General features: G+C 36.5%; 1 protein-coding gene across 1 annotated transcript; it reads left to right on the forward strand.

Annotated features, from left to right (window-relative positions):
* Positions 1 to 11502, forward strand: LOC131772508 (proline-serine-threonine phosphatase-interacting protein 1). The gene is made up of 13 exons (XM_059088423.2): positions 1 to 140; positions 2254 to 2354; positions 2658 to 2732; positions 3231 to 3265; positions 3529 to 3638; positions 5317 to 5379; positions 5640 to 5735; positions 6232 to 6277; positions 7454 to 7533; positions 8019 to 8117; positions 8915 to 9011; positions 9512 to 9712; positions 10433 to 11502. The coding sequence occupies exons 1-13, from the start codon at positions 114 to 116 to the stop codon at positions 10672 to 10674; spliced, it is 1272 nt and encodes a 423-aa protein (XP_058944406.2). The 5' UTR covers positions 1 to 113; the 3' UTR covers positions 10675 to 11502.
* Positions 11503 to 11701: the final 199 nt, after the last annotated feature.

Here is an 11701-nt window from a genome sequence, read left to right on the forward strand (position 1 = left end):
TCCTCTCGCGCTGTGGGTAGTTGACTTTTCGTCGGAGTTTGTGTAGTTCTGGCCGCGAATCTGGCCATCGCCAAGGTAGAGATTTGAGTTAGGTGCTTTGCTTTCCTTCCGCTATGACTAAATTTGCAGACTGCTTCTGGGTAAGTTGTATTTTGAGTTTACATGAACGCTCTTACTTATGCGGAAACAACGATGTTGAATATACTTTCAGTTTTTATGCCGTGATAGGTCAACTCTTTCGACTTAAATCTGTTTGAAGATATGGCTACATGTGCCTTTTGTATCGAACCCTAAGATTTCTCCGATTTCCCATTAATTGAAACATTTAGCAGATCGAAAACAACAGCAATCAAATTTGAGCCCAAAAGCTTTTCATTCATGATCGCGAAGAAGAGCTAATACAATTGTTTTGCTTTCGCATTCTTCTACTTCAGCTTAATTAAAGATTTGTGTTTGTTTGTTTGCTGCTCCGATAGAAATCAATTTACAATGAAACCAGATGAAGGCCTTCGCTGTTGATAGAAACTGTCTGTAATTTGTTTTATGTACCGATTGAAGGAATTCGATCGTTAATTGAGGCGATACACGGGCAACAAATTCACTTTGATTCACAAAACGGATAATGATTGACTCTGATAGTAGAAATAATGAAATGAAATTTCAATAATTTCTTGTTTTATCACTATTTTGTCATAAATATTCTCATAGTGATAATATTTACTATGTTACACCTGTGCCGGTACGTGGCATAATATTAAGCCACTTTCGGAGAGTTTTGGGAAGGAAAAATGAGTCTTAGTTGTTTTCGTGTCAAAATATTCATTGCGAGCGGTGTCTACTTATAAAAACAGTGCGGAACTGAGATTTTGCGCAGTATGAGAGTATGATTTATCAGAAATTTGCATGTGGGGGCAAAAATTATTTTGTTCATTGTGCATATGAGAGTATCATGGGATCATCAGTCTTGCAAATTATTTACCAGTGCTACTCATTTTAATCAACCAAGCAGCTGAATTTTCACAGAAACGATCTGTTGCTACATGCTCAGTTGAATACTTGTAGAATGACTTCTGCTCTAGAGTAAAATAAACTCCATACAAACTGGCACTTGATAAATCAACATGATTCCTTGAAATGGGTTGATGAAAACTTCCATACAGTCACCTCAAATAATCTATTTAAAAATATGTATAAGTAATCACATGATTTTGAGTGCAATTTGAAATTTTGAAAAAACCAACAAAATTACACGAGCCTGTAGGGCGAGTGCAATTTGTGGTCTTTGAAAAAACTTACATGTGCTTATTTATTCCAAATTGCATGAGAAAAATCATGTGATTATGTATTAATAATATGATGAGATAGCTGATCATTATTAGGCAGAAGCAAAGCACACACATCAAGTGCAAAAATGATTTATTCAAACCCTACAAGTGCCGTCGTGCATTCGGTCAAAACAACCACATACGATCAAAACAATGGTACACAATGATATTTTCACATCTCTAAGGCACAAGAAAGTTCAAAGTAGGGCTGAACAGTTCTAGGAATTGTTCAGTCTGGTTTGTTACTTCTTTGCACTGAAATAACCCTCTTCTGCATTGAATTACCTGAAAACTGCATTTATCATAACCAATTGGAACTTAATAATTTTTTCATGTATCTTATTAGTCTTGTAATTTAAGCATTAATTTCAAATTTTTCTGCTTGAGAAGAATTAACTGAAAACTGAACCAAAAGTCTTTTGTTTACAAGTATAATGCCCATAATAACCATCAATCACATATGAAGGATATCTCAAAAACCTCAGTTAAAAAATGGTCAACAACTTAAATCCTGAAAACGGGTCTAAAAGGCAAACTGTTGTGTTATATTGTATTTTCAATATTAAGACAAGGTAATGCCCAGTCTAGCTTAAAGCTGGTTTTAATGGGTTCATGTATAAACATAAGAATTCTGTGAGCTATATTCTTTACTATTTGCAAAAAGGCTTGAACCCTTAACCTCCTGCGTGACAGTCCAGCACTCTAAAATGTGAGTCAAACAAATGCTAACTGTTCTTTGTTGTCAAAAGCAATAGTTTGGCCTTATAGAAAGGGTGGGATTTATTTCTGGGGATGTCAGAAACCTCTTTCTCTAAAAGGAGGATACTTTATATTAAAAATTCAAAGTTACAAACTATCAGACTGATGTTTACAATCATTTATTTCTCCCATTATCTAAATTGCATCTGTCCATTTCTGACTCTCACAGGGAACTGATTTTAACAGCACTGCTGGTTTTGATGCTTTGTGCAAACGCCTCAAGGATGGAAAACAAATGTGCCTGGATTTTGAAGATTTTATAAGACAAAGGTAGTGTACAAAGCACTAAACATGACCATAATGACCACATCCCCCACTGTAACTCCACAGAACTAAGAAATATAAACAATGAGCATGTAATTTGTAAATTTGTGTGTTTTGTGATTTTGATAAGACATACACTTTGCTGACAAGAAGCTTGTAGGTTTCTAACTACAACTGCAATCTGTTCTATTTGTTTTTATTGCTTGCTTGTATTGAAATTAATTCAGGGGCTAAATTGGTTGACAGTAAGTCTGCATTTTGTAGATATGAGGTACACAACACTAGCAAAAAAAAATATTTATATTGCAGGGCAGATGCTGAGGAGAAGTATGGCAAAGCTTTGATGAAACTTGCTGAAAGTGCTAAAGGCAGAGATGAAATTGGGTAAGGATGAAATATTTAATGGGCATAGGTTTACCCACTAACTACTTAAAATGTTAATCAGGAAGAATTTATGACAGGAAATTCATAAACCACCACCTTACTTATGGCTACAGAACCAAATGACTGAGAGCACTTGAGCTTAATTCTGCAAAGCAAACAGGTGCAACTGTCAACAGATGATAAAAACATTTAAACTTTGTTTAGGTTTGTTGTTGTCTAGGCAGATGTGATTTTAATAAGAGGAAGTGATCCCTCCAGTTTTATCACCTCTTTTCAGATCCATATATAATGATCCAACATTCACTTTGTTTTGCATCAGTGTATAAATTTAAAAAAAAAGTAAAATAAAATAAAAGTCCCAGTGAAAAGTTCACTATACAAGCAAACTGTCCTAGTACCCGTTGCAATAGACCATGTTTACTTTGCACCCTAAAGAACATGTTAAGTTTTATTATAGCTGAACATCAAATGAAGTAAAGGCAAATTGGTATTTTTCAGGACCCTCAGAGAATCTTGGGAGGTAGTCAAAACAGGTACAACTAACACAGTGTAAATATTTAATATCTGATTGTTTAGCTCACTTGAGCTATTGCAATTGGAAGTCTGTCAAACTATTGCCTTTTCAAGTTAGTTGTTTAGGAAATAAGATACTGAAGAAGATAACAGAACTACTCTAAAAAGCTATCTACCTGCTAATGGTAGCCAGCAGCTGCGAGGACTGAGCATAGAAATGAAGCTCACAAAGCATTTTGGTGCAAGTCATCATCTTAACTTCAATATTTGTTTTGTCCCACAGAGACAGAGAACATTGGTAAACTGCATTTAGCTCTATCCAAACAACTGATTGAAGAACTGGAAAGCTGTGTCAGGAAATTTAGAGAAATGCAGCGGGATAAAAGGAAAAAGGTGACATCCTATGACTGAAATAACTGAGAGATTTTAGATTGAGGGTTGCAAATATTCAAAGCAAATAAGATCATGACAGCCAATCAGAACCTAGGATTATATATCAAGGAGCCAATTAGAACCCTCAGTTTGAACATGAAAAACTCTTATGACACGAGAAAATCTAAGTGGCCAAGGTTTCACTGAACCAAGTATCAAGAATTGAGAGTCGATGATGGAGGGTTAAGAGACTGTCAGCTCACTTTTGAGGGGTTCTGTCCTTTGGAATATAAAATTGGTTGAGGAAATGGTTTTATATTTTTTTATCAATATCACAGCAAAATAAAGCGAATTAAAGTAGTGAGGGATTCAATCTTCACCTGAAAATTGCTCTACAGGGAGCTTCTGACCTGTAGAATTCATGAGCAAATTGACTTTTACAATAGGCCATTTTACAGTTGTGTACTTAGTTGCCAAGCCTTTGATTTGGAGTGAGGCTGAAGGTGACCTTGTTGTGATAGAGACCAGTATCTAGTTTGCATGATAACAAAGTAATTTGCATTTGAAAAGCAGCAAGGTTTGTATCATAACAAGGTCACCCTTAGCCTCATTCCTGTACAAAGGCTTGGCAACCAAGCACACAACTGTAAAATGGACTATTGCATGTATTTTAAGCTAGCTAAAACCTGCAAAATGATACGCATTATCATGCTTACAGAAAGAGAATACAAGTAAGTAGGTTGAGAAATATTGGGAAAAGTTCATCAAATAAATGAAACAAGAGTGGAAGGCAAATGTGAGAAAATGTTTGGGAAGTAATGTCAGACAGAGTTTGAATGAAATGAACAGAAACAGATAACTGATGGGGGGACTCTTTTTGAGAAACTAACAATTTTAAATAGATTAGTTGAAAACAATAAACCACTTTGAAGAGGAAAACTATACCAATCTGCTCTACCCAATCATTTGAGGAACATCTATTTCGAAAGCTTGGATTGATTGAATATGTACTATGATTGAGAAAAGGCAAATATCTTACTGCAAGAACTTGGATAACAATTTATCTCTTATATTTGCACTCATTCCAAGAGTAATTTTGACTTGGAGGTGTTCAGCATCTCAAAAAGACAAGTAATCTTTGATATATGCTATGCTAAAGTCATTGAAGAGTAAATAAGGTCTAGAAGTTTCAACCAAATTTGAATGCAGTCTACTTGTAATCTGTGATCCCTCACATAAGGGTATCTTACTGTGGTCTCTTCGTGTTGTTATTAACTTGTAATTCTTTAATAACCCCCCTGGTGTTCTCCATTGAGAGCCCTGTCTAGAGGTTCAAGTATCCAAGAAGCCCTGCTCTAAAACTCACCCCTCGTTCCTTTTAGACCCTACTTCTTCATCAAAAACTCTTTCAAAGTGGTTTGATTGTTATTCAATGGGGCTAGGTACTGTTGAAGTACGAAAAAGCCTATCTTAGATTCTGGGCCTTTACCTATAAATACATATGCATATTCTGTACATGGTGTACATGGTATACATTGAATCTAGGTAACAATATGCCACAGTCTGGTCACTTGCAAGTCTTTGCAAGTCTTTGCAAGTCTTTGCAAAGATTTTATTTTCATTACAGGATACTGTAAAACTTTCAATAAAGAAACATATAGTATTAAGTCTGAACTCTACTTGTTTTTGTTTTATGAAGGTGGAAGAATCAGTGAAGAGAGCTCAACGGAATAAGAAAAACTGTTTTGATTTGACTAGTAGAGTAAGTGTGCAAATGCATGGAGCCTTCATTTTATATATCCCCTCATCTGCCATGCAACCTCTACCAGTAGGTAGCTTGAAAGTCATTTCATATGCAGAAGAATGCCATCATGAGATTTGGTGTGAACAGTAGACATTTCTTGTATAAATGCATGCGCTGGTACATTTTATTGATGTTAAAGACATCTACATGTTTTTGTTTCCAGGTCCCTCTTGTTGGTGTCTGTATTAAAGATGAATTTTTTATTTTCTAATGTGTAGCTAAAGAAGACCTATGAGCAGAAATGCCATGATGTAGGCCTTGCAGAGGAAGCTCTACAAAGATCTGTATCACTTGCCAGCAAAGATGAGGAAAAGGTTAGTTTTACATAAAATTGATTTTCTGTGATATTACATATTTATTTTGCACATTTAGGATCTTTATAGAGCTTTTTGGGAAATTAGCTATCAAAAATGATACATAATACTAAGTATTGGGAGTATATTATGTATATACAAGTTCTTTATACCCTCACAATGCCAGAAAAATGATTGAAATAACCTACAAAAGTGAAAACATACAGTATGTACTTTTCAAGAGTTCTTTGTGACATAACATTATTGTGACATGGTTTATTTCTTTGGTGACAAGTTATTTGTTTACCAGGCGTAGCTTGCTTTGATTCTTTGAAATTCAATCAATGATTAGAGTTTCAACTTATACAACTTCTGTATGGAATTTGATAACTTACATCTGCAGAATCCAAATCTACAATGTCTTGTGCTTTAATTTATATTTATGGTAGCTGAGTGAATGATAAATGTGGTGCTTAATTGGCATCTATTTAGTTATTCTTCATTTTTTCTTTTACAGTTGAGGGTCAAGCTTGGGCGAGCAAAAACTGCCGTAGAACAAGCAGGTACAGTGGAGCCCTTGAATACCTGAACTTACACTGAATACTTATTTTTAGCTTATCTTCAATCAAAGACAGGAAAAGATGTGGTAGCATAGCAGTTAATGCATTGTACTCTGGTTCGAGAGATCCAGATTCGAGACGTAGTCAGGTCGTTTTGATGGGTTCTTGCAGAAGACTGACTTTACTCACACATTGCCTATACATGTATCTCTGCCTAGGAATATAAGTGGGTACAGGAAAACTTCATACCACAGAAACCAGGATAAGCTTTAGCTGGATGGGCTACTTACGAGCAATTTGGCGAACATTGATCGATGATTCGACAAATATCGAAACAAAAAGCGAATTCGGTTCCTCATCGGACTCGACAACTGGTTACAAACAAGCGCCTTAGCTGATTCTACCGAATTACAACACACTGAGAATAAGTTTATTTTGAACAAATTCCCAAGCCGTTGCGACGGATGTTTCTATATACGAAGTGGGAAATAGCTATTTTGATAAATGAATTCCGTTGGAAAATGGTAAATCATTTATATATTCCGATTACGAAGTCGCATTGGTAATGTATATTGGGAAGGTCGGTTCGCGTGGCAATTGCAAACAAGAAGTTTGCTTGTCATTGGTAGCCGTGTGATATTTTAGAGCTATTGAATTGAAGCCTATTATTTAAAATAATAAACCGCCAACAATAGAAAAACAAAAGGGCTACCTCATACAAACTAATGAGGCTGATGTCTCAAAGTCGTGCGCGCACGTGCAATTTTTTGACGCGCACGATTTTTTTTATTCGCAATTGCATGCGATTTTTTGCGCGTTTAATTCGCGTTTTTCGATTAACGTATACGCGAGCGGTACTGTAGCTCCAATGCAGACTTTTTTTACATTCTTTGTTGAAGACAAGTGGATTGATCAATGCCTGATAAAATGATTAGTTTGATTAGGAATCATTGTTTTTCAAAATTTGACTTATCCATAAACTGTATATTGATGGTGTCTAAATTTTTTTCCTTTGTGTTGATTGGTCATTCATTTGTGTTTATTTTTGTCATTCACTTATTTATTTACTTGACATCATTTCATTGCCGTTGTCTCACAAGTGAGTTTTTCAATAAACCGAATAGAATGGTGTTCTCTTACCACTGTGTTTTTCACTTAAATTTTTTTAATCACACGCAGACACTGCCTACCAAAACTCTGTGCGAAGCCTTGAAGATGCACGGGTGATGTGGGAGAAGGAAATGGAACAGTGCTGTAATGTATGTGTTATAGTCGTTATATTCGTACACTGCCAGTGATTCTGTTAAAATAAGTTCAACTTTTCGGGAGCTAACATCACAATGAGATATTAAAACTCAAAATGGAAACAAGCAAACCTCTCGAAGTACGGGAAAACACAAATGTCTCTGGTTGGTTCAAGTTTCACTTCTGGATGGTTTAAAGGATGGGGTGAGTTGTCTAAACCAATCCCATGGGGAAGTAGAGCGAAAAACATGGAATGCTAGATCAAGTTCAACACTCAGTTGAAAAGTGGTCTAAAAGTTTAGTAAAAATTGTAAGCGCATTGAGATTCTTAAATGCGTATTAAAGAACGTTCATTATTATTAAAGTTAAGTTAAGAGCACTTGATTAGTTCGAATCTGTAAGTACTGTAAAATGATGTACCTGTAACTATTCATACTGACAGGATACAATTTTCGATTTAGTTATTTACTAAACATACATTTTTTTAATTTTCCAACAGCTTTTTCAAACCCTGGAAGAAGAAAGAATATCGTTTTTGCGTAACGCAATGTGGGCCTATGCCAACACAAGTTCAATGAACTGTGTCAAGGTGGACGAGGTGAGCAAACACCCATGATATGTCAGTCAATCTCTCAATCAATCGAGTAGTCAATCAGTTTGTCGATCAATCGAGGAGTCTTCATTTATCGCGGGGGGGGGGTGTGGGAAATTCTTTTAAGGGGAATGGAGGCGGGGGGACTAGTCGTCGCTGACAGAGTATAAAAGAGGGGTGGAGGCTGTAAAAAAATTGACTGTCAATGAGGTGGGATTATTATGATACTACAGATTCTTAGGGGGGATCAGGTACATTTTAGTGGACGCAACCGTATTCCTTTGACTCCCTTCTGTTCCTGTAGTCGTTAAACCAATCAGTTCACATGCCTATCCATTAATCAGCAAGACAACAAGCAATCATGAACCAACCAACCACCTAGGCTGGTCAAGAGAAAACAAATCATTTAAAGTAATTCAGTCATTCAGATTAAGGGGGTTCTTAGAGAACAGATATCAACTACAGTAAAAATGCCTCTATGAAAGTTAAGGATACCGAAATTATCGAGTTCTCTTTAGTCCAAAATTCTGCCAGAGGAACTTAATTTGTGTAGCTGGTGGTTTGAGGGTATTCAATGCAGATGAAGGCGGCGGCTTGCGTTTGAAATTTTCATTTTTCTCGTCGCGTTATCTCTCAGGAGCAGCTTTCCCGCTCTAAACTCCCACAATACGACCAGCTACGTAGGCTAAACGTAACTTATCCCCGTTTGTTTTTCACTATCTTTCGGTGTCTTCAGCCGTAAGCAGTTATTTGCGTAGTCTGCGCATGCACATCGATGTTGTGAACGTTTCGTACACTTTTAGACTTGCGAAGAAATGCGGAAAAGTCTGGAGAACTGTGCAGTAGAATCCGACATTCACCTTTTCGTTAGTATGAAGAAAACGGGATCTGATAGACCAGGTAATTTAAACTACTTCCAGCCACTGTCAATAATAACGACGGGAGGGTTCTGCCTCTCCAGAGATATCAACGACATGTTTCGAGGTGAAGCCGGTTAAATGCCTTCTTACAAACTGAAGGAAAAAAGCTGCTTCTTTATTTGTTTTTTGTTCTCAGTTATAATAAGGGACTCCCCAGTTACTGAAATAGCCCACAGCACAGCCTTCGTTCTTGATCCGAAATTTACGCTTCAATCAATGAGAGAAATATTCGTTCTTGGTGACCTTCTATTGCCCAGTAACTTTTAACGTATGATTTTCAGTTTTGAGTAAGAATTTTCCTCTTTTAACCTGCGATAATATGATAACCTGTACACCCAAGTTTTTGCCAAAAACAATGATTTTTCCTCGAACTGGGCTGTTCGGCTTGTCTGTGAATACATGAAGTGGCCAAAGATGTTTATTTTACGGATTATCTCTCCTCTAATCGATAAAGAGATGTGTTTTTATTTTTGTCTTTAGTGCGTATAGAATATGAGAACTATTATATGGCGCAGTCATCGGCAAAAGTCGTGTCCCCCAGTAGCAATGTAAACATAACGGGGCCTGTAGCAGGTACCTTCGTGCATTCGAAAGACACCAATATTGTGCAGCCGTCTGTGGGTACTCCAAAATCTTTGAACCGCCGTCCTCCTATGCAACTCCCTGATATTCCTCATCAAGGTGAGATATTCCATACATTGTTCACGTAAATCTCTCGGGATTCCAATGATTTCTCCCTTTTTTAATGTACAGTGAAGGCTTCTTCCTCTAAGAAGTCCCTTCGTGCTGGTCCCACCTACGAATTTATCAGTGATATTACATAGTTTATTCGTTGAGTTGTGAGTTTTTAACTACAGACCTCTTTCCCTTCGTATGGGAAAGTCTTTATTCAGTGTGCTTGAAGCCAGGGAGCAGTCAACTGAAGTTATCTTGCAATAATTCGTAGATCAATCTATCATTTAGAATAAGAAATAAAATAATGGGGGTTGCGATTGTGGCTTAAGGAGGTTTGGTTTAGCTTCAAGTTTTCGGGATATTGTTACAGTTTTGTGGGCAAGAACATTATTTAAAAATGCTTGTCTGAGGTTGAGAATGCTGGCGACAATTTTCAACGGCGTGGAGATAGCACACATAGGGGCCTTGATAATTCTTGGTGACATGCGAAAGCCAAAATCAAAAATTGTGGCCAATTGATGTTTCAAGATTATTTGCAATGTTGAAGTGATAAGATGTGCAAATGTCAAAAGGCTAACTTAGATTTGGCATGTTGTGCTCAAAAAGAAGGAGGTAGAGGAAATTTTGGTAAACCGGATGATACTTCCAAAGGAGAGTGTCTCTTCGTTTCCAACAGTACTCTCATAATTAACAAATGAAAAATATCTTTGATTACTTGTTCTTTAGAATCTCTAGATGAATCGATGTATTCCAGTGTGGACCAAAAGAAACAACCAATCAAACAGAACGAGGCCAAATTTTACCGTGCGGCTTTTGATTATGACGCACAGGGAGACCAGGAAATATCATTCAAGGCTGGAGATCATATAAAACTAATTTACCACGAGGATGACACTTGGTGGTGTGGAGAAGTACAAGGAAAAAGGGGAATGTTTCCAAAAGATTTTGTCGAAGAAATCAACCCATGAAGTATGGCGAAGGAAGTCATACCAATAATAGATAGTTTTAATTCCCTTGTCAGTTTTAAGTGAAGAGAGATGATTAAAGCTGCCAAGAATTACATTCTTGAGACCAAAACTATAGACTAGTTGGGTTCCAATCACACTTGAGTTTACAATTTTCTTTATATAAAGGGCAAGAATGTTCCCGCTTAGCATCTTTGACATCTATCTGTAAAGAAAGAAGAGCCTTATTTGTCAGACATCTTTTTCTTTCTGGTTTTCCATTGTTAATGAATTTTGTAAGGAGCGACAATTACCTAGTTTTTTAATATTTTATAATCGCTAAACTTTTTGAAATATAGATATTTTTCTCTATTGATATCGTAGCAAATAATAATGAAATATAAGAATGAAATTTTGAATGGTGCTTTTGGTTACAAAACAAATTCGCCGACTTTTGCCACCAATTTGGACGGCGGTAATTTCAAGCGGCTCAGAGCCGTCAGTAATCAGTAATACGAGGCATTTCTCGTAAACGTAACTAGCGCCTGATTGGTTTAGTGCGTAGGGAACGTTCCTTGCCAATAGCCAATGGATATGAAAATGTTTAACAATGTGCTGCTAGTATGCTAATGTCTAATAATCAGGTCATATGGACTCTAAAAATGAATAAAAGCCAATAATTGTAATGGTTTTAAAACAATTAAAGCAGAAATAGGGAAAAGTTTACAAAGTTAGTACATGTAAAGCTTGAGTTTAGAATATTGATTCTTGAATTGTTTGCAGTCACTCCAGAGTCAATGCGGACGTTAAGTGGGGAGGTGACCGGAATAAAAATGTAATTTCCATTAATAATGTTGTGAATTTCCATAAACGATATATTATATATGTTTCTAGAATAATATTCTTCTCTTTCCAACGACAGAAAATATGTGATTTTATCACCTCTTGTGTCTGACGCACGTTTGAAAAATGCGTTATGGGTCGAAAAACTTTGGATGTTGATGAAGTTGCAGATAGTTGATTGCTAGGCTCGAGCGACCATAGCTCAATA

This window comes from Pocillopora verrucosa, chromosome 1, assembly GCF_036669915.1.
Source record: "Pocillopora verrucosa isolate sample1 chromosome 1, ASM3666991v2, whole genome shotgun sequence".
Classification (NCBI taxonomy): Eukaryota; Metazoa; Cnidaria; class Anthozoa; order Scleractinia; family Pocilloporidae; genus Pocillopora; species Pocillopora verrucosa.

Excerpts from the sequence above, each read along its gene's own strand:
- LOC131772508 (XM_059088423.2), top strand. The coding sequence starts at position 114 with ATGACTAAATTTGCAGACTGCTTCTGG. Across the intron at positions 3,639-5,316 it reads AGCGGGATAAAAGGAAAAAG|GTGGAAGAATCAGTGAAGAG; the intron begins GTGACATCCTAT and ends TGTTTTATGAAG. Across the intron at positions 9,713-10,432 it reads CCCTGATATTCCTCATCAAG|AATCTCTAGATGAATCGATG; the intron begins GTGAGATATTCC and ends CTTGTTCTTTAG.